General features: G+C 39.8%; 1 protein-coding gene across 20 annotated transcripts in view; it reads left to right on the forward strand.

Annotated features, from left to right (window-relative positions):
- Nucleotides 1–27004, forward strand: part of LOC106962152 (regulating synaptic membrane exocytosis protein 2-like) — a 136620-nt gene that overhangs the window by 21877 nt on the left and 87739 nt on the right. For 16 of the 20 annotated variants that reach the window (XM_015056371.1, XM_015056372.1, XM_015056353.1 and 13 more), the window contains 2 exons: nt 17369–18318; nt 26727–26938. In XM_015056371.1, the coding sequence (XP_014911857.1) occupies nt 17369–18318; nt 26727–26938 (1162 nt within the window). Of the gene's footprint in view, nt 1–17368; nt 18319–26384; nt 26453–26726; nt 26939–27004 lie in introns of those variants that run through there. The other 4 variants (XM_015056359.1, XM_015056367.1, XM_015056370.1 and 1 more) reach the window with 2 other exon arrangements.

A 27004-nucleotide genomic window follows, 5' to 3' on the forward strand; every position in this document is an offset into this window, starting at 1 on the left:
TTTTCTTTAAAAAATCAGGTGTGTACAAAACAACTTCATTAGATTAAAAAAAAAGAAAATCCTTCTCAGATAATGACATTTCACCTGCTCAGTTCTGCCTATCTTGAGCTCCTTTCAGAACGAGCTGCTTTAGGGCTCTGCCTCTTTTATGCTAATAATCTGCTGCTGGCCACACCCCATTACTCAGTGTTTCCATTTACACTTTATACATGTGAAAATGGCAGCAAAGAGATGCGCAATGTCAACAATAAAATATAATCTTTTCCAGCAGCCATTGTAGAGCGCATACAGTGGTAAAAGCAGCTGACCAAACATGCTCATCTCTAATACTGAAGTGGGTGGAGCCTCCGTTTGGGTTGCTAGGTAATGGGGGCAGTGCACGCTGATTGTGATGTCATAATCTGATTATAACACCAAAAAGTATGAAATATTAGCACTTGGATTGTTTTTGTAAGCTGTAGAGACCCAAGTAGAAGTACAAAAATGTACAAAAAGGGAATTTTGCATAATAGGTTGAATTTAAATAATTTCTTTGTTCACCTACATAGAGGCCTCTGGTCAGCTGGCCAAGCCATAGCTGACAGACATAAAACTTGCAAATGTTCGTTCCTCTGTCCTATGGCCAAAGCGACAGTTTCTTTTCTCTCCTGGTATTGATTCCCATATCGCCGCACCGTTCCCTGTCGTCTGTCTCTTGGGACTGCAAGTCTTTCCCTCTTGTCCCCCACCCTACTGTCAGAAATAATTTACAGCACTGCTGGGCTCTCTGCCACCTCACATTACATGGCCAGAACACTCAGGCATTGGAAGGGTGGAACAGGGGGAGGGGCTGTGTGCCTGGAAACCGTGATCCAGCAATCATCACATCTGACTGATTGGATTGAACTTATTTTCCATCAGTAGCTTTTTTTTTTTTTTTTTTTTAATCTCTGCAAAGTCCTTAAGTTTGAACACTTCTGAATGTAAATGTCCTGTTATTACTAAGGCAGCCTTTCCACACATTCTGTTTGCTTGTCTGCTGTTTTTACTTCTTGTCACTCACATCGACACAACAGAACGTGGTAAAGCTGATCGGTGTGTCATCCTTACATATGTTGCTCCCAGCTCAGCCTTGACTGTTTGAAGGTTGGTCTGTTTTTCTATCTCCACTCGTCTCTCTGTTTCTTTCTTACCCAGGCAGAAACCTTCTAATGGGCTGTGCCTTTTCAGATCCAGCTGCCATGTATTATGCATGCGTGCATCTGCGGAGGTCCTAATGGGGTGTGGGGATCTGTTCTTAGAAGGTTCCAACGGTTTAGATTTGAGTGGTCAATACATTTAAACTACAGCCGAATTTGCCTCTTTCCTCTTGTATGCACACTCACACACATACGCACACACACACACACACACACACAACTCCAGAGCATTCCCGTGTGCTGCAGCAAGTTGAATACACATTTCAAATGCCTTCACAGAAAAATCTGACTATTCTTTGACATCACTGTGTAGCATATGAAAGTGATGATTTGTTTTTGATGAGTTTTTTTAGCGCAGATTTAAAACATTCAGCTGAGATGCAAAATATATAGAAAGTATTACCGCTTCATATTTTACATATGATATAGAACCAAATTTGATTTATGGGACTCAGTATTTCAACTACAGTCTTGTTTGTAGGACTTGGACTCTCACTCTAGGACTTGGAGTGAAAAAAAAGTGCTTTCAAAGCGTAATATTTTTATGTTTTTCTGTAATATAATAAATTATAGAATTAAAACTACACATTAACATGGTGAATATGGGTTTTGTTAGTTTCTATCTCTCTGTCAAGCTGACCTGTACGCACATCTTAGACACACTTTTTCCATTTTGATTTTTGGTTGTGACTTGAGCAGGGACCAAGCGAAATTTAAGACAAAAGTACCAGGAAGAGACAAGAACATCCCAGCATCAGTTACCATGGCGACCGAGATGAAGACAAGGAAGATGCTGTGGACTGCAGTTTGCCAAACCTCTGCAGCTCCAATAGTCATATTCTTATGACATATAATTAGAGTAGAGAAGAGGAGGAAACAAGTGTGAAGGGGAAAAAAACAAGGAGGAGAAATCAGATTTCAGATCTAGTTGGATTCAGGAACTTCACTACTTTCCTTCCTGTTACTGTTTCACTTTGAACACTTTAACTTTGGAGAGCTATATTGTAATGTCCTCTAGGAATATGTCAATTACCAGTTTTAATGATTACCATCAATTGTTAGCATTACGTCTTCAAAAAGAAGTTATAATTAAAATCATATTCGGTGAATAACAAGGAAAAACTCTGTATTGACATATATTGTTTATCCAATGTGATATCGCAAATGTTTCTATGTGGACACAAGCAGAAATTAGTGAAAGTAAAGTGGGCATATTTTATTTAACAAAAGTAGCTATAGGGTTAGCTGTATTTTTGACTTGCAACTGTTGGACAAGGTTTGTAAATCCTTGTCCTTTTTTCTGTCTCTAGTAGCCTAGTGGCTAATCTCAAGCAAGCTAACAGTTAGCCAGAGGTGAGCAGTCTTCAAAGGGGTCTTGATTGTCAGAGATCTTAGACCACCGTCATTCTAGCTAAGGTATTTGCTTATTGACCCTTTGCAACTACGTCACTTAATCACATTGAGGCGCCATGACGTCGGAAGTGAAGGATGGGAGTATTGAAAGGAGCAACGGCGATTGGTGGCTAGCATAGCCATGGCTTCTACTTGTTCAAGTTAAGCTAATTTGTCTGTGAATGTAGCACAACTAGTTGGGGCTCAAAGACAACAGTATTAACAGAAGTTGGAAGTAGCTAGCTTAGAAATCGATCCATATCTTCTCCAGATCGATGGTTTTGTTGATTTGATCAAATTGCCAACTTTGCCTGAATTCATGGCATATGGTTTATTCTGTTATAAATATTGTTTCCTCTTACACTGGAGCAGACTTGAAACCATACGAAAGTATAGATGCCTTCCATTTTTTTTGTATGCTGTAGGCTACCTGATGGTGGGACATGATTACCTTCTCCATAATGAGATATTTGATTGCATCTTGCTAAGCTTATATGCTGTATATGAATGTTAATCTTCTTACCATCTTAAAGCTGCAAATACACAAATTGCTGCCAGTCTTTACAATTGCTGATATTCATTGCCATCTTCCTTTCTCAACAAAAGATTTGTGACATATTGACAAGTTTGGTTTGCATTCTTGCCTCTTTGTGCAGCATCCTATGACAAAGTCTTACAGTGAAATCAACTAAATAAAACTTGTGTAGGTTGTTTTGACAACCTACGCACAATGCACTTTAAGGGTCAGTATTTCAAGTGACTATAATAAAACACTGAAGGAGTTTGACAAGCCTCTGGTTTCATAAACTTCTCAATATAACAAATAAACTTTGACACAAGTCCCTGCAAACCATCACAATAAAACCCTAAAGGAAATTATACTTTTTAGACTTCAAAAGACATATTTTAAGCTTACTCACACAGCTTACAGTGTCTTCTATGCAAACCTGAAGCACCCAGGTGCTTTGTGTGTTCCTACGGCAGATTGCAGTTTGTCGGTGACATCACTTATTGAAGGGCAGTTGACGTGTTAACATTGCAAATTGCTGCTTGCAAAAACACTACTAACAATTTCAATTTTAGGTGCACGGTGGGTGATGCACTGCAGACAGCAATTAGGACATTAAACATATCCCGTGCAATAGGCAACATTGTTGGATTCCGTTCCTCTTGCGGCTCACTGCATCATCTTATTAGAATCAGCATCACTGTGCTAAAAATGTCACGCCAATTTGGCAAATTTTGAAGAGATTTTGAAGTCCCTGAGACCAAAGACAAAACCTTATACGTAATGCAATGCAGACAACTCTCTGTGTGATGGAGAGGGTCTGTGTGTGACTGCTGCTACACCGCTAACAGCAGCATGTTTACTGCACAAACCGTTTACTACTGCTTTGTTTTCGAGCCTTCTATTCTTATGGACTGTGCATATATTCTATGCTCTACCATTGGCCTGCTATACTTTCCCACTGTTACATATTAAAACCTTGTGGATGCAAAATCAAGCTGACTAAGCTGCTCCCTTGTAGCTACTGAGAGTTAAATGCCTGGCTGAAGGGCCCCTTAGCTGCAGCAGCTTAGGGAGAGTAGGACATTATACTCTCCTTATTCCTGCCTGCACGTCTACCGCCAGCCTCAAGGCCTCCACCTTGTCTTTTTTCACTGCCTTTGAAAACTGTTTGCGAAAGTAACGTCTTGAGGATTTCGGGTTGCCAAACCGAGACCGTAACCCCCGATAGTTCTTCAGCAGCCCTTCACCTCTTCTTTGCACCCCATCCTACCTGGCCCACGCTCAGCACCCCCTTGGTGTTTATACCTGGCTGGTGGTGAAACTCAGCAGCTGTAATTAAGCCAGCCCATTATTGGTTTTGTCCTCACCAGGGAAGGTGTGCGCCGGAAGATTGGAGGCTCGGGTTTATTGCTTTGGTGTCTCGGAGACGGGAATTGTTATGATTGCATGTGAGAGAAAGAAAGAGGGAGAGTGAGGAGTATATACGGACAAAGAATCCTAAAAGATGAAACAAGGAAGCACGGGAGAAGCAAATGAATCGACGTGCTTCGGTTTTCACATGAAATCACTTTAGAACGTCCAATTGAGCGTCAGACCATAACAGAATTAGAGAGAGGAAGTTGAACTATTAATGGTTTTCAAGAGCAGCACAAAGACTGAGAAGCAGACCACAGAGCAAGTTTAATGCGGGGTTAGTTAATAAAATACAACTCCAAGCTGCAAACGTCTCAATTATTTTCATTTTCCAAAAAGAAAACCTGGTGTAATACCCCACATGGCATAAATCAGGAAATCACCAGAGATGCTGATTTTAATTCTCGAGGAGCTGCAGAGATCCACGGCTCAGGTTGGAGAATCTATTAATTATAGTTGTGAATATAACCTTTATAGTGTGAATACATGTAGAAGACACTGACAAGAAGAAAGCATTGTTGAAAAAAACAAAAACAATTTAGAGTTTACTAGAAAATATTGAAGATGTTTTGGGTAAAGGTCAAAATGCAACTTTATGGCTTGTATTGGGAATCTGATGTGGCTGTTTTTTATTGTAAATATGTGAAAATGATCTCAGAAATGTAATATTTTGGCAAAAGTTAACTTCTTTGTGGCCAGGTGGTTTTGTCTTTTACCCCGATACTCTGCCACAAGGTTTCAGCCGTTTTGCAAAGCAGTACGACATTTTTTGCCAAGTCTCTACATGTGTAAAACTGTTAGATATGTACTCCAAATAATATGCAGCTGCAATTGCAGCAAAAATTGGCTCCATAGTTTTTTGACTTGAGAATTGGGGTAAAAAAATTTACTCCAAGCTTTCTAGATTTTTACTTGTAAAATGTTTGAAATCCGTGCATTGTTTTCCTTTTACTTTACAATCATGCCCTAGTAATTCTCTAGTGTAGGTCAAATACATAAATTACCAATGAAAGACACTAAAGTTTTGTAGTTGCAAAGTGGTGAAATGTGATAAAGTTAAAGGAGTGTGAATACATGTAGAAGACACTCTCCAGACAGGGTATCCTCAATAGTGAGCAAGGATGAAGATGACAGAAATTCAGGAAGGGAAACATAAAGACTTATCAGCAGAATACTAAGTCTGACTACAATTATTAACTGAGCAGTATTATGTTTTTGAGGCACATAAAGACACTGTCAAGTAAATGTTTCCTTCAGTTACTGTAAAATGTAATGTACATCAAATTTGACTTAAAAGAAATTTGAATTTGTAATTTACTGCCTTGAAATTGGGCCTCTGTCTCTTTAAAAACTCCTTTTATTTCTGAAACTCCAACTCCAGGAAGTCATCACAACATGGCTCCTCTATTAACCCTTTAACAAAGTTTTTACCATCGTTTCACTGAGAAATAGCTCGTATAGTGAGCTCAGCAGATGAGCAATTCCACCAGGTGTTTGCTAATTGCTGCTGGCTAGTCTGAAGGAACTGTGTGGGAGAGGGCTGCTCAGTGAGGCAGAAGCTTAGAAACTGCAGTTCTAAGAAGGATCTGCACCTCAATTGCCACAGGAGATTAAAAGAAATCTTAAACATGCATTAAAGAATCAAGGCAACATTCCAGGTGTGTTTTTGATGAGGAAATAACATTACAACATGATGTAAAGCTCAAGTTGATTTGACTTACCGTAATACTGCCCCTTTAACTTTAAGACTCCTTTGATGTTTATGGAGCAAGAATGGTGTCCTTTGAGGTTGAACTGGCATATTTATAGATTGATAAGTGTGTGACCTTAAATTGTACCATAATATTAACGTTTAAGCAACAGCAGGAGTAGCGTCTTCCCAGTATAACAACCTTCCAGTGCTGCCTCAGGTCTCCAACATCTTTTCTTTCCACTCAGACGTAGACTCAAGAGGGGAGAGCTCAGTAAACCTGAGGCTCAGCTCTATGATGTATGTATCCTCATGCATCTTTGTGAGAGTCCAAGTGGCTCAGCTTATTTTGTGTACAAAGCTAGTCTATGGAAGGCCTGTTTTTCTCTTCAGAAGCCTGTTTTCTGTAAACTTGAACAGATATCTGATGCCATCTTGCCTTTAAATAGCCAATGGAGAAAAGAGAGCAGGAGATTATGCCCTATGGATGGTGTTTTGCTTTTAGTTGTTGTTGTGTGTGTGTGCTCATTAAACGTCTTACCGTAGTGTTACATTTTTCTTTGCCTTTTGTGTCGTAGTTTATTGTTAGCATGATGATTGTGGCTTGTCAGCAGATGATTAGCTTTCTTTGTTGAATTGTTCCTAAGCGGCGATATTGTAGAAGTTTGTTGTAGGAATGCATTGTTCTTTTTTTTCTACAAGCTGCTCATATGTTCAGAATAACCACTTCACTCAAAAATTATTTTGAACTTCCAAAGATCTTTCCTGTTCCAAATGGTGAATACACCATACAGCTGCTAGCGTCTGTGTTCCAGTAGCAAACAAATGAATCAAATAGTTAAAATATTGTGATACAACAATGTTATATTAATATAATGTGATTCACACAGTGGTCAGACAATCTTAAATTCAATCTCATTCTGTCATGAGATACCTGATCAACGTCTAAACGTCTCCATCCATTTTGTTTGTTGTTATATAATTCATATCCAGGGGAAGTTCAATTTTGGCAAAAAAAAAAAAAAAAAACTAAAATAAAAATAATATGGGAAAATAAAACTGAGCAAATCAGAACAAATGCATCTCAATTATTTTCATTTAGAACAAACCACACTGGAGACATGATGTTCTAGCGTTTCAGCTTTTGATACATTAATGGCTTTCCATTCATTCATTCATTCACTCATTCAGTTTGCTGTTTTGTTAGAAATAAAAGCGTATGTAATATTCAACCCATTTCTGGTGTTTACTACTTCATTAGGTTTCAGGATAGTGGTTGATCGGTTCTCCAGGGACGGCTAAGACCTGGGAAAAGCTGACTGAAGATTTTTTTTTCCCCTCCCTTTTTTCTTCAGCTCGGCTTTCTTTCAATTATGTAAATAAACTCCAGTACCGTTCGCCATCCTCGCCTTGCTTTCTGGATTACCTAGCAGCAGTTTCCTTCCGTCACCATATTAGCCACATTTTGTCTGTCATTTATACAACTACGGATAAAGTTAATTGGCAGTTTGTCTTTTTTTTTTTTTTTGCTTTTGTGCAGCAGGAAAACAATATGTAGACCAGTGTCTCTCTTAAATCGCCACCTCCAGCTGCTGTCACAGCTTTTCTAGATGTGTATTAAAAATTGTGTAACATGGGCCTAAACATGAACAAATGAAATGTGTTTAATGAAACTCTGAGGACTCAGAATTCCAAGAATTATGTATTGCAACACTGCAAAACTGATGTTCACTGACTATAACATTTTTACTCTGCTCTTCTGTGAGCGCCCCCTAATGGTTGGATAAATATTAGCCCAAGAATTAGCATTAAATATTTCTTAACTCTGACCAATTTAAAAGTAAGGTATATATTAACAATGCTTCACTTGCAACTATGATATGCACCTTAGCATTAGTGCCACTTATTGTGACACCGGTAATGACACAGTCATATTCAATAAATTAGATTATACATCCAGTAAGGGTTGATGTTGCATTAAAAGAACCTTTTTTTTAAAATAACAACCTTTAAGAAGGTAATCAACATACTTTTCATTATTTTTTTTATCTGTCTAGCTGTAAGAGGAAAATCATCACATTTAACAAAAAAAAGACTTTAAAACATCAGTCTGTGTGGAATTATCCCGTATGTTTCACTTTGTGAATTGAGAAGGTGAAATGGATTCATTTTATGTTGTAAAACTCTGAAACTTGAATGAAATCAAAACAACATCATCTAAAGGTCCACATAATTTCCAGACACTGCAGCATGTAGCTATGATAGTAATGACATGCTCCGGTGTTTTCAACAAGCTTCTGCAGAAGCAGACCTGCTGAGAGTTTTACGTATGTTGACGTTATTTCAAGAATCTGGGCTGATGGGGCACAAACTGCATCAAAAAAATAAAAAATAATAATAATTCTCATGACAATCAAAACCTGAATGGAAGGATCCCAAAATAAATTGGTAAGGCTTACAAGGTGTAGAAAATGACTATTATAAGAAATGATTTTACTGCTTCTTGTTATCTGTGTAGCCCTAGTGGCATCAGGGTCTCTTGTTTTCCTTACAGTACCGTTTCCTGTAGGTAAGAATTGCAAGTTCAGAACAGATATGTTAAGCAATTCTAGTTAGTAAGCATTTTTTTTTGTTTGTTTTACCTAAAGTTGTGCATACCACTAAGTGGAAATCCTGTGAAAGTGTCTTGGTGGGCAGTGAACTTTTTTTTCTTTTTTTTTCTCCCAGCTTAAACCACCTTACTGTTGTTATTGGTGATGAAGGTTAGAGGATTGTTAAACATTGCTCCAGTGTGCACAGATGTCTTACACCCTCTCAGTGTTCCTCTGTGTTGTGAGCAGTCCGTCTCCAGCGCACACATCCCCTCTCACGCTTGACCTTGTTGTATATTTGGTGGAGATACGGCTCGGCACGGCGCCACGCAGGACTGTTCTGCGGCATTCTTATCTGATGATCATAACAGACTCGGAGGACGTGAGAGGAAAGGGAGGGTGGAAGTGTGTGTGTTTTACTTAGATGTTTAGGTGGGTAATGGCGGAACCCGAGTCAGCTTGAACCTCTGCTGATTTCACGGGAGAGTCATTGATTAGCCCAGAGATTTTATTTCTGGGCTTCAAAGATTAGATTCTACGAGCCGCTGCGCTATTTTTCTATGTCTTCATTCCTTTCCTTGTTGCCAGACAGCCACACAGCATCACTGGCTTTGACTTCGGATGGGGGAGAAAAAATGCGTGCATTGCAGAAACAAGAGGAAATGCATATGAGGAGTCTGGGTGTGTACGAAATGACTTGTATGTCAAAGAGAGGATAAAACGGGAGGACATTAAGATGGTACTTTCATAGCAGAAATAAAGTCAATCACCTGGTCACGTTTGAATATGCTGGTTTTGAATTAAGACTACATCTCACTAAGTTCTCTGGAGAGAACACTTTGGATAATGACCGATTATTGACGAGCACTGAGCATTAAATATGCAACACGAGAGCCTTTTAGTACGTTAACGTTTGAAAATACTTCTGTGGCATTTGTGTATAAGTTGAGTTTCACCCACTGAGCTCTAACATGCATTTAGAAAGCTGTTTGGTGACACTTAGTTTTAGAGAGACAGTCACCTCTCATAAGTAGCAATTAGACACCAGAAGATCTAAGATATAAGAGTCAAGTATGATGTATTCACAAGCAACCGTGGAAACAAGACTCTTACTTGCTGATTTGTTTAAAGCAACTAAAAGACATGATGCTGTCCACATAACAATCACAGTAAGAAGGTTTTTCCCAGTATGTCAAGTCAAATAGTTTTGTAAAACACATCTCAGCAACAGGGCAGGATTCTTGTGATCAACAACAAGATGTTGCCACTGGCACAAACCATGAAGAAGAAAACAGGAAGTAGTTGGAGGATGATGGCGTGGCACGTTTTTTAATAACTTACCACACGAACAGACTTATTCATTTAATTCATTTTAATTGCCCTTATTTAATGGAAACACTGCAATTATGAAATTGAATTTTTACTTTAGAGGAATATTGACAAAGTCTTGTGCACATTTGTAATGGAAACGCAGTTAGAGTTTTGCGGTTTTCTGGAGGTTTGTTCCAGATTTGTGATGCATAGAAGCTGAATGCTGCTTCTCCGTGTTTGGTTCTGCTGCTGGGGACACAGAGCAGAACCAGAACCAGAACCAGGAGACCTCAGAGGTCTGTAAGGTTGATACAACAACAGCAGATCTTTAATGTATTGTGGTGCTAAACCGTTCAGTGATTTATAAACTAACTTAAGGATTTTAAAGTCTATTTTCTGAGCTACGGGGAGCCAGTGTAGGGACTTAAGAACTGGGGTGATGTGCTCTAACTTCCTGGTTTTAGTCAGAACACCAACAGCTGCGTTCTGGATCAGCTACAACTGTCTGATTGATTTTTAGGCAGACACTGTCACCGTCATCAATGTGACTAAGGATAAACACATGGACTAGCTTCTCAAGATCTTTCTGAGATGTTAGTGCTTTAATCCTTGAATTGTTCTTCAGGGGATAGAAGGCTGACTTTGTAATTGTATTTACATGTCGCTGAAGGTTCAGGTCTGAGTCCATCAATACGCCCAGATTTCGCACTTGGTCTCTAGTTTCTAGCTGTAATAACTGAAGCTGCATGCTGACCCTGGAGCGTTCTTCTTTAGTGTGTACATTTCTCCATTCTCAGCTTAAAATCAAGTCCTCTTGGGGGCAGAGTCGACTTCCACCTTGACCCGGCCCCATTTGTGCTCATGAGCACGGCAAGGCGATAGTCTTAGCAGTCAGTTTTTAAGAGTTGCTGTTTTAATCAAAGCACTTGCCCACATTGCATTCCCCTGTAGTTGAGAACTTTCCTTATGTCTTCATTTATACCAGTAAATTATTCAGTAATAACATACAAACATAAAAGCTCAGTATGTGCTGCTGAGAAATTGCCTGTGCTGTCTGCCTGTTTTCTGCTCCAAATAGGTGATTGCTTTATGACGTTCCTGCTGTGCTGAGCAATTTTATTTTTTTTCTGATAGCTGGTCTCGGCAGTATGATACAAAAAAAAAAAAAAAAAATACACATGCTCTGCTTCTCTAACCTTTTCCTGTAGGGAGGGGAGGAGCAAGCTGCAGTGTAACAGTCATGACTTGTAGCTAATCTAATGGCATATTCTGCTGGGGCTTGGCCTACATAGAGTACTAGCGGTGCCTCTTCTTAAAAAGGAAGCCTTACAGGCAGCACAGTATGAATGGTACAGTATAGAACACATGCAGCAGATCAACACCATGTAAACACACGGAGCACTACTTGTGTTTTGCAGCCGTGGAGGCATGTGGCAGACTCTCCGTTTACTTGCTTCGCTTTTCGTCGAGCGTTAATGGAAATGCGTGTGTGACTGTCATGAGTGGCTGTGGATGGAACTGTTCTTTCCGGCAGTGTGTAATCGGTTCAGACAGAGCATGACATCTGCAGTCTGTGGTCTCTATTTGAATCTTTCCCACTGCATATGTTCTTTAAAGAGATTGTGTTGCATAATTAGTTTTTTTGGGGGGGGAATTATTACAGGGATTTACTTTTTTGTTTGTGACAATTTCTTCAGACTTGAAGGTTGTATGCTTGAATAGTATTTTAGCAAAGGCTTGGATATCTGCTTATTGTCCATGGAGATATTTCAGTTTTTGATGTGTGTGTACTATATATTTTGTTGGGTTTTACTGTCAAACACATGACTGCCTATTTGCCTATTAATTTGCCAGCTAACCATTGGTATTCTTACCGCTGGAAACTATCCACATTTTGTTATGTCACAGTCATAAGCTTCAGTTCTTCTTCTGGACTTTGACTGAGTCATCCTAACACACAAATACACTTTAATCCACATTTTTCCACAGTAGCTGTGGCTGTATGTTTTAGGCTTTTGTCCTGTTGGAAGGTCAAGCTCTACCGCAGTTTTAAATCTTTTACCATGTTATTTATTTTTTTTTTTTTTAGCAGGATTCTTCTTTTTGCTTTTACTTGAGTAATATTACTCTAAAGTATCACCACTCTGGAGTAAAACCACTGCAAGTAAGTCCAGTGAATGAACAACAAACCTATTTTAAACTAAAATACGGCAGACCCAGACACACGCACACACGCACGCATGCACGCACAGTTTATGCCTAAACGTGTAATTTAAAAAAAAATCATGTTATCTGTAAATTTCTTTTCTTTTTAGTCTCTAAAATATTGCTTTATAATGTTGTCTGTCCGATATTCTTGTTAAATAATAATTACATAAAGTGATGAGTTACTTGGTGCTGCAGCCTTTTTACCAAATACATTTGTACCAACTCTAGAATAATTTCCTACTTTGTATTTTTACTTGAATAAAAACAAAGTGGTGCTACTCTAACATGAGTCCACATTTTGGGTCCTCTGCTCCCCTCTGGCCTTACATGGCTTGTGACAAACTGAAAATGGAAATCTTACAACTTTCTCCCAACATTGTTTTTTGTGCTACATCTCTTCCATGAAGGCCTAATGTGTGGAGAGCACCACTGCCGATAAAGAGCGAGACGGATTTTCTTCTCGTCACCATCTGGCTTGAGTGTATACTGCTTTTTAGAATACGGGGGGGGGGGGATAAAAAGTGTTTCTCTCTGTCCGTCCACATTGACTTTATGTGTTTTAGGGATCATAGAAAGTCAAGCTCCCTAAGAGCGAACCGAGAACTCCTAATTTAGTCGCTGAGGACTGATGCGGTTGGTGGGAATTAGAAGGAAGGTCACTGCTCAGTCTCCAGCCAGATGGAGATCACATGACTGAGGTTTCAAATCAGAAAAATCCTCTCTCTCTCTCTCTCTCTGTCTTTTAGCCCCAGAAGCCTTTGGTGTGCAATCATAAACTGTACCATTGATCCTAATCCAGCAGTGTGTTGGTGTCATTTTAGACGGCACAAACCAAACTATCAGAGGCGAAGCCGCTTGCCGGTTGCTGGTTGCTGCTCTGCTGTGATTTGGGTGATGCAGATTTTTACCTTTCCCGTCTGGTTCCCATCGGGATTTAAATAGTTTTTAAGCGTTCCTTGGAACAAGGGAATTAAATGCCTTACTTTCACTTTAAGGAACATCCCAGATACACCGGAACTGCTTGACTCATGCTAGTGCAGTAGAATGATTCTCGCAGCTTTAAATAGACTCTTATAGACATTTCTGTCTTTCCTTCATCCTTTCCACGTTTGTTTTTTTTTCATTAGGACACACCTTTTTGTTTCTCTAGCTTTTTTATTTTTTTGCACTCCTTTTTTTCCTTTTGAGCCAAAACTGTTTAATCTTGTCAGAGATGAGAGCTGTGCCGCACATCTCTCTCACTCTCTCTTTTTTTCTTGACATCTTTTTGTCAGATGTAAAGTAGAGGCATCCCCGTCTGAACGTTGATTGTTTTTTTCTTCCTGTTTGATCGTACTTCTTCATTAGGAGCAGAGGCAGAACAGTATCAGAGTCATTTTTGCGAGACATTATCCACTTATGTGTTCACCTCATCCTGCTGGATTTGTTTTTTTTTCTTTTTTCAATCATGTAGGTGAGCAGATATGAAACATAGCTCCAGTTTGGTTATATTTTGATTGGAAGGCAGCTCCGGATGCTCTGGAGTTGAACGGGGGCGACTTTCGTAAATACAGTAAAGTCTGTTTCTGAGGATTTGAACTGGGCTTCCCCTTCAGATTTAACGATTTCATTGTTGAAGGTTAGTTTTTCTTCTTGTTTTAGAGTCATTTTTAGTTAAATACAGAACTTATGGAAAAGTTATGCTGCAGCTGTACAGTCGTTCCGTAAAAGCTGTTATTTTGCTGTGGAAAATGCAGTTCTCGTCCGCCGGATGTTAATCAGCGATCATGGCATTTGGATTGTACAGCATTACACTGTAGATGAGCTAACATGTTAATTGTTAATGTGAGTACATGAGAGAATATACATGTTTTCTGATCTGATAACAATAATAGTGACGATAATAACTATTTATTTCTTCTTTTTTGGGATTAACTGTATAGATGTGACTACATGGTACAGAGTCACAGCCCCACAAACACAAATACTGCTCGTGAAAAACACCTCCGTTTATAATAACAAAGTGTGATTTGTATCACTACTGCTTTTAATTATATTTTCATATTTATTTATACTTTGATTGAACAGTTGAGAAAATGGTAAAACCAACAATGCAGACGGTTTTGGCGTATTTCAAACATCATTAATTGGAATTCATTACGAAAACAATCAATAAAATTTCTTACTATGGGAAGAAAGGCAACCAGGGAAGAACCCAACATGGAGAACATGCAAACTCCATCTAGGAAAATCAATTATTTATATGATAGGTAATCATGTTTGAAGAAATGTTGCCATTTTTCCTCCACAGTTGGTTCCACTTGGCACAATTGACACTATCCATACTGGAGTCAAAATTCTAAAACATTCCCGTTTTTCTGCCGCTGCGTTACAAAAGCGATCATTAATCCAAATCAGTTATTTATGATGTATACCTCGGGCTTCTTCTAACTGGGTCATCTCAGTTTATTCTCTAGAAGCTGAGGAGGTCACATAGTTTCGCTTCGGCCCTGGAACTTGGTTGGGACTGAGGATGTTTCTGATTACTGGGACAAAAAAGCGAACACACCTCTGGAGGCAAACTGGCACAGCCTTCCGACTGACAGACTCACTTGTCATTACACACCAGCTTATCAGGGATTTTCACCAATTTTTTTTTTTTTTTTTTTTTTTCTGTTTGCTTGTGTGGAAGAATGTATAAAGGTTTTATCATGGCAAGCCAATGTCAGGTCACTAATAATCTTTTTGGGCCCCACTTTTTAATCTTACAAGGCCATAGTGTAATCCCATGATTTTTGTGAACCGTGGATTTAATGTGCTACGCTGCTTTTGATAGACGGTGTACTTACAAAAATGATTATCACTCACCTGTAGAGCAGTGGACGTTCACGACATGGCTGGCAGCAGAACCTGAGGTTGGACTACATTTTCTGTCGTTATCGCCGACTAAGACTACAGCCAAACCAAGGACTGCTCCTACTTCCACATCTACATGCAAGACGTAGAGCGCCAAAGACCGTGAACTGTATTCATATACCTTGAACTTGTTCACTTTTTCAAAACTGTTCAAAACTGTGAAGTGTTTTGCTAAGATTCTATATAATGCACAATTTTGATATTTTTTTTTAAAACAAAATCTGTAAAGTTTTGATACTTTGTGCATCTAAACCAAAGATTTTGCTCATTTCATTTTGCACAATAGTGCAAACTCATTTAGACAGAGCAGTGGCCCTCTTAAGGTGAGCCAGGGGGGGCATGACGATTAGCTATTGTTGGTTCATTATTGGTCTTCAACAAAATGCTGTGGCACTTCAAAATCATCTGTATTCACACTTAATTCAAACTAAACACGTGGAATCAATTTTCTGATTCCTACCTACAACAGGACACATTTGCCTGGTACTTGCTTTTAAAAAATGTAATCTAGTCATTCAGTTTGTATACCTGCTTAGATGATAAATCAGTAACATTTTTCAGTGGTAGAGCAGCGTAGCATGGCGTTATGCTGTGCTTCCTAAGTGTTTTGAGAAGGGATGCAGGATGCTAGCTCTGGTCTTGGTCACCCTGCTGCGGGTGGACGTAAATAGTACATCACAGTGGCCACTGTAGCAGTGTGTGTGTGTGTGTGTGTGTGCGTGTGTGTGTGTGTGTGTGTGTGTGTGTGTGTGTGTGAGAGCAGCACAGATTTTGTGCTCTTCCTCTGGTCTCTTGTACAAACTGAATACTGAATATTCGTGGAGCAGAGCTGTTAGCTTGATTGCAAGCTGCCGTGGGCATTTTGTGCAAGGCTAAATGTAAACAGTAAAATGCGGTACCCGAGTCAGGATGAATTACATGTTGCCAAAATGCACTTTGTTTACGTATATATATATATATATATATATATATATATATATATATATATATATATATAGATTGTTGATATCCTTCCTGTCCACTGAGTAGCACATGCTTTTGTGTCCTGTTGTTTTGGGAAGCACATTTTGTCCTACACAGCTGTTAAACTTTCTCCCCTTTTTCTCCCCTTGAACGCTGCACTCGTTCATCATTCTGTCTCTCCCCAGAGCTGGCACTTTGTGTTGGAGAGATTATTCAGTATTCAACATAGAAAACTCATCCGAGAGAACAGAGGAACATATATAAACCCATCCACAGTGTTTACATCTGCTATAAAGCCGACCCATTACGGTCACACTAGCCCTCAGTGGTCTGTGATGCAGCAGGCGAGGGTCATACCTGTTCATTCCTCTTCAGTCCATCAGCCAATCACACGTGGGGATTTTCTTACCTTGACCACAGAGCTGAGCTGGCAGCAGTGATTTATGAAGCCCTTTAAAATTTATGGAAAGTTGTCACGTACAAAATGAAGGGGATGCTTCACGGAGCTTTTTCCTTACCGAAATGTCATTATTACTTTGGAGTAAAGAAAAGGGGAAGAAATGTAGGAGAAAAGTGGCTCATGAATAATTAACTCTGAATAAAGAAATAAACGCATTATTGGACAATTAGCCTCCCCCAGGCTCTCCATCTTCTTCACTGGGGTTTCCTTTTTGGCATCCAGGTTCAGTAGAGAGTGGATGCAATAATTTCACCTGCCTCCATTGTTGTTCATGTATTAGTGTAATCCTATAATACCATGAATTTTAAAATGGTTTTATTCTTTATTTTTTACCGTTTTATTTTTCTTAATATGAAAAGGTACTGAGGAATCTTTGGTGATGGGAATCTTTCACTCATCTCATGATTCGATTTGATTCAAACTCGATTTTCGATTCAAAACGACTATTTATACTGATTTCTGCTCCAATTTATTGGCGTCCAAAGGATCCTCGTGATCTAGTCTTGTCCGCTTTGCAAGGCAGATTGACAAATGGAGACATTAAAGTGTCTTTTTCTCACGTTTATCAGGTTTTAAACATTAATCTATTGCTTTTTTCACAATAGGTGACAGTATGTCGTTTTTATGTTGTAAATCACTTTGAACTGCCTTTTTGCTGAATGTGCTATAGAATTGAACCTGAACTTGAACTTTGCCATTTGCTCATTGGATAGTGTAGCACTCAGCAAACGCCTGTTCTTCTTTTTTCCCCTTCAGGAAACGAAGCCCGTCTGCATCCAGGGATCCAAACCAAAAATACGACCAAAGGGAGGGGGGCGACCACCCGCAGTATGCACCCACAGACAACAGCATGCCCAGATCACCGTCAGACTACGGGGATGTGGACCCACGGCGGGTTCCGCAGGGCCCACACATATTCCCCGACGTCGATGCGATGCGGTCGGGCTACCGGGACCGCCGGGGACCCGGCCGCTGGCACTCCCAGGAATATCCGCTGGACCAAGAGCTAGACGGGCCACCCAGTGACTTTGACCTCCAGCGCCAGCGCCAGGAGGAGTTCCAGATGCGGTACCGCAGCGACCCCAATCTGGCACGCTACCCCGTAAAGCCCCAACCCTACGAGGAGCAGATGAGGATGCACGCCGAAGTGGGCCGGCTGAGGCACGAGCGCCGCCACAGCGACGTTTCCCTGGCCTACACGGAGCAGGACGAGCCGGGCCCCATCAGACTGTCCCGCCAGCATCTCACCGAGCGCCGGCCGCCGATGGTGGGACAGCGCTCTTACTCCGTCGACCGTTCTTCCCCTGGACCCATGGGGCCGGGCCTCGGAGGTCACAGGGGCTCCAACCGCAGCCCCCCGACGCCGCATCGGAGCCCCGTGCTCGGTGACCGGTCGGGGGACCTGCGGCGAGGAGACCTGGGCGTCGGAGGGGACCCCATGATGAGGCAGCAACACCACCTGGATCCCAATTCGGCTGTCCGCAAAACCAAGAGGGAGAAGATGGAGAGCATGCTGAGGAATGACTCTCTCAGCTCGGACCAGTCGGAGTCGGTGCGGCCGCCCCCCCCCAAACCCCACAAAACCAAAAAGGGTGGAAAGATGAGGCAGGTGTCGCTGAGCAGCTCAGAGGAAGAGCTGGCCACGACCCCGGAGTACACAAGCTGTGAGGATGTGGAGATTGAGAGTGAGTCAGTCAGTGAAAAAGGTAGGAGCCTTCACACCCCTCTCTCTCTTTATTGTATTTATATGTTTATTAAATGCTAGTATATCATCACTTTCCTAAAACAATGACTTATTTCTTTTATAAACAAAAAAAGATGTGGTGATTATTTGTATTTTATTTATTTTTTATTTTTTTTGCCAAAATCACTTTTGGCAGAAAAAAATTACGTACGCTGTTATTTTAGGAAGGTGATGATATGATATACAAGTATTTTGTACTGCTTTTTGGGCAGTATTAAGCTATTATGCAGTAATATATTTTTTATTTCAAAATTGAACTTCTAAAAAATAGTTCATTATGTAACTGCTTCTGTCTCATGTTGATTATAGATGCTGTTGATGACTTAAATACTGTATAACTTTCAGTTTCCCCAGTCTGCGCTATGAACGTCTGTGTTGTGTGCGTGCGTGTGTGTGTGTGTGTCTGAGCGTGTGTGTAGTTTTATGTGTATGACTCATTATTTTCAGTTAAACATATACTTGAATGTGAACTATTTCTAATCATAAAAATCAATAATTATCGCCATCTCTTCTCTGGAGTTACAAATTTATGTAAAGAATTGTTGCATGAAAAGCCAAGAGACCTTGACAGTCACTGCATGTTTCTTGTAAGACATCAAATAAAACCAGTGACTTCAGAATTTCACATTTGGGAAGATGTTTGTGAGAACTGACAGTAATGAGTCTGATATCTCAGCCGTGCTGTGCTGCAGTTTCTAGTTGTTGAGGGAACAGCTGCAGCAGTTCCTGTGCCTTTCAGGAGGAGGCTGGTCGTTCTTGAACTCTCCTGATGTGTTTCAGTGTGAACGGATGTTAATTTTTGTGCATACCATATCAGGTCAACATATCTCCAGCAACTATCCTGATTTTGAAGTTTTCTTCCTCAGCTCCTTTGCTTTATACTCTGCCTTTGCGAAGGTTTTCTTCCCCACTTCAAATTTTTCACATTTTGTCACGGTACAACAACAAACTTCAACGTATTCTTGTTAGGGGCTAAACAGCAGAAAACTGGGGGTAAAAAAAATATGTTAACTTTTTTTTTTTTTTTTTTTTTGGACAAATAAGAATAAAATGTGCCATGATGGCATACCTGTGCATTCACTCCAGTTTTCTGAACTTTAATTTCAGTATTAATGCAGCAGCTTTAGTTGGTCTTAGAGAGCATGTGTGCATGGAGAGCATTATGAAGACAAAGTAACACAGGAGACAGGATATGGAGAACAATGTGGAAAAGTTTAAAGACTATAGACTATATAGAGATAGAAGCTGCACTGGTCAGCTGAGGCCAAAATGAAATGGTCTGACCTAAATGTGACTAAAATGAGTGTCAGGTATCACAATCAATATGTAACTTTAATTCCATATCACCATGAACAAACAAACAAAACAGGGCTGAAACGATTAATCATATTAATTGTGATGAATTGTTTATGAAAATAATCATCAATTAATTTGTTAATTCATTAATCGTTAAGAGTCTAGAAATAAAGGCCGTTTCTTGACAAAAAATACATTCAGAGTTATAATTAGTTCAAAACTGTACTAGAAATTTGTATATTTTGCATTTAAGATATTAAAAATACTCTTAGTGGCATAGTTTTAGCACCACCTGATTCAAATTCTGTAAAATCAAATATGTCATCAAGCACCTTTTACTATCCATTTATTCATCTGTTAATCCAAACAATAATACAACAGACTCACCTGGAGTGGCTGCTCTTTTGCTACAAATGATTCCTAAAGAGGAATGCTATCACTGCATTCTAGCCAATAAAATGTTTATTTTCTATTAAAAAATGAGTTTATTTGTTTCTTTATTTGCATTTTTAATGTATTTCTAATATTGTATAAAAAAATAGGCTTAAGCGGGTAAGTGAGTTATCTGCAGAATGTGCCAATTTTTCACCAGATTTACTGATTAACTGTCAGAATAATGGACTACTAAAAATAACTATTAGTTGACATATGCTGTAGAAGTGTTTTTCTTTAGAGGTGCTCGTCCGTTCGGACTAGCCCTGACCTGCTTTACACAGAAAAATGGTAAATTCTTAAACTGGCAGTGAAATGTTCAAAATGACCTGCAGGTTTAATACACATACGAATACACACCTTGCATTCCAGGTTTTGAAATTTTGAAATATTTATTTGAAATAAATTTAAAAATAAATAAATAAATTAAAAAAGTATTATTTTCTGTACACGTCACAATTGTGCTCTACTCTGCGTTGTTCTGGTACATTCAATTAATGTACATTGAAGTTTGTGTTTGTAACATGAGACAGTGCAGAACTGGGGGTGTGAAAACTTTTGAACAGAACGCTTTGTTCTAATGATGAGTGTGGCAGGAAGCAGCCACAGTGGATGCGTGGTGAACAAAGGGACGTTCTCAATTTCTTTAAATAATTTTATCCTTCACTGATGCCTAGAAATGTTTCAGGATAACAAATGAACAGAGGGTGTGTCTGTATCCTACCGACCTGAGCTTTTTGTCTTGGTGCAGTGCTATGAATCTTTGTGAAGCAAGCTACTACGAGGTGGCAAACGGTGTACCATTCAATCAAAACAGGAAGAAAGCTGTTCAGATTAAAGGATAAATAGGAGAGAGCTGCTCTGGACTTAATGGTCACATTTTGACTAATAGTTTCCTCTGCATGTGCTTCTAGTATTTTTCTAATAAGCTCTTTATTTCAGTGATTAGTAGTCAGGTTATTTGGAACCCATTTGTAATGATTATTTCTTATTACCACCTGTGCTTACTGTACTGTATTGGTATGGTTCTTTACCTGCCTGCACTGAGATAGAAACTCTCATTCCAACAAGATTAAATGCCATCTTGCAGAGTCAACATAAAAATTGTTTGTTTGTAGTTTCATCATTTCAAATTGATGTTAAATCTGTAATTAAAGGCAGTTTCTTGTATGTTAAATTGATGTTTTTGAGCTTCACGTCATGTTAAAATATTGTTCCCTCCTCAAAAACACACCTGGAGTGTTGCCTTGATTCTTTCATGTCTGAGAAATTATTTAGTCTCCCATGGCAACCACTGAGCTGCGTAAAACGTCTGGGTGGACCTGGCCCCGCCTTCAATTCGGAGCTCCTCCTCTGACTTTGCCAAGTGTCTGAACTTTCGCCTCACACAGCAGAGCTCCGCCTGCGATTCCCTAACTCTGCTCCTACAGACTAGCCAGCAGTAATTAGGAAACACCTGGTGCTGAGCTCATTATACAAGCTACTTTTCATTTTCACTCTATTAACCCGCTGTTAAAGGGTTAATAGAGGAGCCATGCTGTGATGACATTCTGAAGACAGAGTTTCAGAAAGAGCAGGAGTTTTTAAAGAGACAGAGGCCCAATTTCAAGGCGTTAAATTACAAAGTAAATTTTTTTTAAGTAATATTTTTTTTATAACAAGAGAATTCACATAGTTACTTGATTGTGCTATAAATGGCATGATATGCCTGGAAAAAACATAAAACTTCCCTATGAAGATACTCTTTAGCCTAAAAGCAGCAACCCCAAAAATAAAAGACAGAAGTAGTTGCTGCTACATAAATAGAGACGTAGTAAAATGATTACTGTATATGTTCATATGTTAGATAACACTATAAACATAAAGAAATAAAATAAAAAAATTGGAAGCTCAGTTCTTCGATATATAATAAGAAATCAAGGCCGATGAATTCATTTGGCCGGCTTCAGGTTTTGTCCGTTGTGGTAAGAGAAGCATCTCAGCACTGGTAATACATTATTAATGTGGGAGTTTCCATGTTTACAGGTAGCCAAAATAGGGTCTTGAAAGGGTCATGGCTTCTGTGTTTCTGTCTGTCTGCGTCTTCCACAGGCCAGCCTTTATGGAAGGAAGAGGAGAAGCAGAGCTCAGCTGTTGAACTTCCCAGACTAGCCGTAGAGTATGCTGTTCTCATCGGAGCTTATGTCAGAAATCCATGTTCTGATTATTGCTTTGCTTTGCTGATATGCAGCAGAGTCAAAACATGAAATCTGAAAACGTGTTTGTTTGTGGATCACAATCAAAGCAAAACTACTTAAAAATGCTAAATCTGGAACTGTCTGAAAGGTGTCATACCTCTGAACGAAAAAGAAACGAGCACCAAAATGTGATTTTTGCCACACAGTTGTTGAATTTGTTTTATTTTTTTTTTCAGGAATTCCTTGGTTATTAGACACTAAAGGTCCAATATTGATGACATTGTTAAAATAATAATAATATACTGCTCAAAAAAATAAAGGGAACATTTCACTTTAATTTTGTGTGTGGCTCCAAATCCAGGCCTCCATTGGTTAATAAATTTGATTTCCATTGGTGATTTTTGTGTCATTTTGTTGTCAGCACATTCAACTTTGTACAGAACAAAGTATTCAATGAGAATATTTCATTCATTCAGATCTAGGATGTGTTATTTGAGTGTTCCCTTTATTTTTTTGAGCAGTGTATGTATATATATATAATCAGTGAAATATTTCAACAGCCTACTCAATCCTGAGCTTGTAATCACACAGGAAGCACTGGAACCCACTCGTGTATGTGTAACAATGTTTACCAGACGCAGTGATTTCAAGACTCCTTGTTTAGTTTTCAATGAGTCTTCAATGATTTCAAATTTCTGGAATGTTTTTGTTGCTCTTTGTGCTTCAGCTTGTGCAAATCGATGCCTAACAGGTTCCAGCCGGGTGCTGATGAACCCGGCTGGTGGAGTTTGATGGTCCATCTTTTAGGTTTGTTTCCTGTTGTAGTAACACTTATTCCTACAAGCCCAGTGTGCTGCAGCAAAACGCATTAGTGATGTTGGTAATGCTGGTTCTACTTAAATTGCCAGTATTTACATCCGATACACATTAGATCTTGTCTATTTTTATGACTACAACTTTGTAACAATTTTAAGTTAAGTTTAGTTTTTGAAATTTTGGTCCCTTGTGCTTGACAGCTTTTATCTGGTCATATGGAGTTTGCAGGTTTTACTGTTGTCAGCATGTATTGCTGACAACAGTAATGCATGCATGCATTCTAGAGTCAAGCCTTTGGTTTGACTCTAGAATACTTTGGTCCTGTGGTTCATTCTGATGCAGCTTCACAAACCTAAGTTGTGATGCCAGATTGTCTTCAAGTGAAGGTACAAAATAAACCCATCCTTGTTTCTCCTCATGCTGGTTGTGCTGTCTTTAAGTGTCGGGTTGCAGAATGTGCAACATAGCTTTTCTTTACTAATTTCACAGTTTGATCTTGGGATAATTTGCTGGGATGTCCACTTTTGGAAAAACAATTAGGAGTCGTATGAAATGTTTTTCCACCTGTGAGTAATCTTTCTCACTCTCTTCATAATTTATTTAAAACTGTCTGAAGTCTGTGATTATGTCTGTCCTTCTTGACATTGTCTTTCTACACTCCTGCACGATCCAGAGCACAGAGTTTCTGCTTCCCTGTTTTTAAAGAGGCGGCCACAGAAGCTAATGATCAAGTGCAACATTGTCCACAGCTCTGACCGATGCTGCCAGAGCAGCATCTTCAGCTGCAGGCACATATGAAATATCAGACATAATCCAGTACATGAAGTCGCTCAGAGCACAAAACATAGTTAGCCATCTGCCCTTATGGATCGGGAACATTGTCATTGATACCTGATATATAATTTTTTTCAATATCAGGACCGATATTGATTCGTATTGGATTGGTGAATCTCTAATATTTTCCTGATATGATGTAGCCTATGAGTTTTGATTTGACACAAAAAATAACCTTTTGCTTCCTGTAATAAGTGCACATGAATCTCTTAAAATGACGTGAAACGGCAGTAAGCTGCTGAAGACACAGAGCAGCGCTAAGCAGGATGTACGCCCCGCTCTCAGGTCTGCAGCGCTCTTCTGGGGGTCTTTAAGGATGGACGAGGAAACGAGAACAGTTCGGTCTGAGAGGAGGATGAGGCTGGAGGAGGAAGGATGTGTCTGCTGTTCCAGGTCTGACTGCCGTCTCTGAGCACTGGAGACTGATTTAACGCGATGGTCCTCTCTCCTTTTCCCCTTTATTGATTCCTCTGACATGCAGTCTCATAATAGTGCCGAACACACAGAAAAGGAGAGAATAGCCAGCTAACTGCAGCAGACAGGCGGACACTGTGTAACAACAACCTAAATTACACTGCCATTAACGGCTTTTGCCCTCCGTGTTTGCCCCCCCTGTAAGTCCGTTGGTTTGTAGTTTGTCAACATGGCGCAAAATCCCACAAAGAAAGTCTTATTAATTTGGACATTTCACCTCAAAAGGTAATTTTGCTGCTTTTATGTATTAAAAACGGCCGTTTAGTCTTAGAGTTTTACCGGGACGTCATATCTCCTTCTTAGTATCGTGACGATGTTTTAAACATACACATTGTTTCATCCCTGCCTCTATTTAATTTTTCTTTTCTGCTCTCACACTTCGAATTGTAGTAAAAACAGCATCAATAATTAATGATCCAATTAATAGTTTACACTGGTTTTTATTGAGCTGTCAGAGTGATGGAGAGCCTGGAGTTGGTGAACTCCGCCACCGCCCGTGCTCTGCCTTCGACCTGAATCAGCACTTTGAAGGAGGGTGGGGGGCTTGGAGCCGGGAGAGAAAGGGAGAGAGAGAGAGAGCGCTGGTCAATGTGGAGGTTGGAAAAATATGAAAGTAGTACCAACTACCAGACTTTATAATGCTCGCCTAAATGACATAAACACAATAGAGTCAAACTGGAAGGTAGCAAATGCTTTCTGTCCTGAATCTGGCCCGCAGAACAGAGTGTCCAGTAGACCACACACACTGTTCTGTTGTTATGCAGCTACAAGACATTTTTGGTCATCTCCACTCTCAGTTGTCATTTAAAGGGCCACACATCTTAGCGCGTGTGACATCCATAATGTTTAGGTAAAGTCCATTTCTAGGTACGATACGAATTGTACGTGCTCCCTCTAGGCTCCCTCCGCAGTTCTACAGTCGGCTCTCAGTAGCTGTGTTTTCATTACAAAAGTGTGCAAATCTTTGTAGGTTTTCTGCTAATCACAAACCCCGCCCCCACACAATTTTGCAATTGCGGTGTTTCTTTTAAATATGAAATTAAATTAATAAATATGCTTGTTTACGCGACAACTCATTAAAAGAAATGCCACACAACGATCCTCTAACTACTTCCTACCATTTTCTTCTTTGTGGTTTGCGTCAGTGGCAACAGCAGGTTGATTATGTGACTCATGTGATGTGAAAAAAAAGTTTCTTTTGCTGTTTTTTTGTGTGAAATAAACCAATTTCAATACGACCAAAAAAACCACATCATCTTAACGCCAAGACTTTTAAAAACAAGTGTTTTCAAAACTGGCTTTGTTCCATTAACAAGTTTATTTTCAAAATGTCAATTTGCACGACTGTGTTGTCAATGGAAACATACAGTAGCTCCTGACATAGACGTGCAACATCAACAACTGGCCTGAGTCCTAAAAATATAAATACATTTTTTTCTTTTACAGCAATATCTCGATGTAAAGAACAGAAGATGTACCTGAATAATCAAACATAATATTCACAAAAGTGACATTTTTAAACAGTAGAAGTTTGAAAATGTCAAGTATATCGCAACATCTCTCTATAATTTGCTGTTGTCCACTCTTAAAATGAGGTTTTCTAATGAATTCTCTTCATGTATTTGGAGTAAAAACTTGGATCCCAGTTTAATATTAATACTTGTGGAATCATTAATCATCCATCAGATTAATACCTGAGTGGCATCGTCGTTTCTCCACAGGAAGCTTAACAGTTACACATGCTCACCGTCTGAGTTCGGGGCAGTGTGTGAAAGTATGTAGGCGTGTGTGTGGGTGTGTGTATGTGTGTGTTTGAAGTGAATATGTGGACGTCTCGTCAAAGTGATGTAGATGTAATACATGTGCTTGTGTATGTCTGGTTTGTGGTGTCCTCACTTGTCCCTCTTGCTGTCCTCTCTCGTGTATTCGCGTCCCACTGCCCCCCTCCTCCCCCTCCACCTCCCGCCCTCCAACCCCCCCCTGCCTCCTCACATTACAGGAGATATGGATGGCCATTGGTGGGACCATGCGTCATGGCATAGCAGCGAGGCCTCCCCAATGTCTTTGGTGAGACATGTGGAGCCCTGCCCTGACCCTCTTCCCCTCCTGTCCCTCCCACCCCCACGTCCTGTCCTCTAATCCCATCTCTCTCTCTCTCTGTCTCTCTCTCTGATTCTGTCTCTGTCTTTACTGTCCCATTCTCTCCAGCCCCGTCCCTCCCAGCACCCTACCCCCCCGATCTCCCCAAGTCCTTTGTCATTTCATGTTTTCCTTTGTTTTATTTACACCTTTGCATGTTGTTTTTTCTGTTTTCTTTCTGTTTTTTATCCCACGCCTGTAGGGGAGAGTCAAAGGGGAAAAAGAAAAACTATTGGGCAGGCATTTATATCCGAGCCGACACACACCTTATCTGAGAGGCAAAAGAAAATGGTGCGCTTTGGGGGACACTCATTTGAAGAGGACTTGGCATGGTGTGAACCACAGGTTAAAGACTCGGGAGTTGATACGTGCAGTAGCACTACCCTAAACGAGGAGCATAGCCATAGTGAGAAGGTACTGAGAAAATGTAGCCTGCATTTTGTGATTCTTCTTCTTCTTGTTTATGATTTACCCATTCAG

The sequence above is a fragment of the Poecilia latipinna genome, unplaced genomic scaffold, assembly GCF_001443285.1.
Source record: "Poecilia latipinna isolate Pla-1442-1.1 unplaced genomic scaffold, P_latipinna-1.0 Scaffold1377, whole genome shotgun sequence".
In the NCBI taxonomy this organism is placed as follows: Eukaryota; Metazoa; Chordata; class Actinopteri; order Cyprinodontiformes; family Poeciliidae; genus Poecilia; species Poecilia latipinna.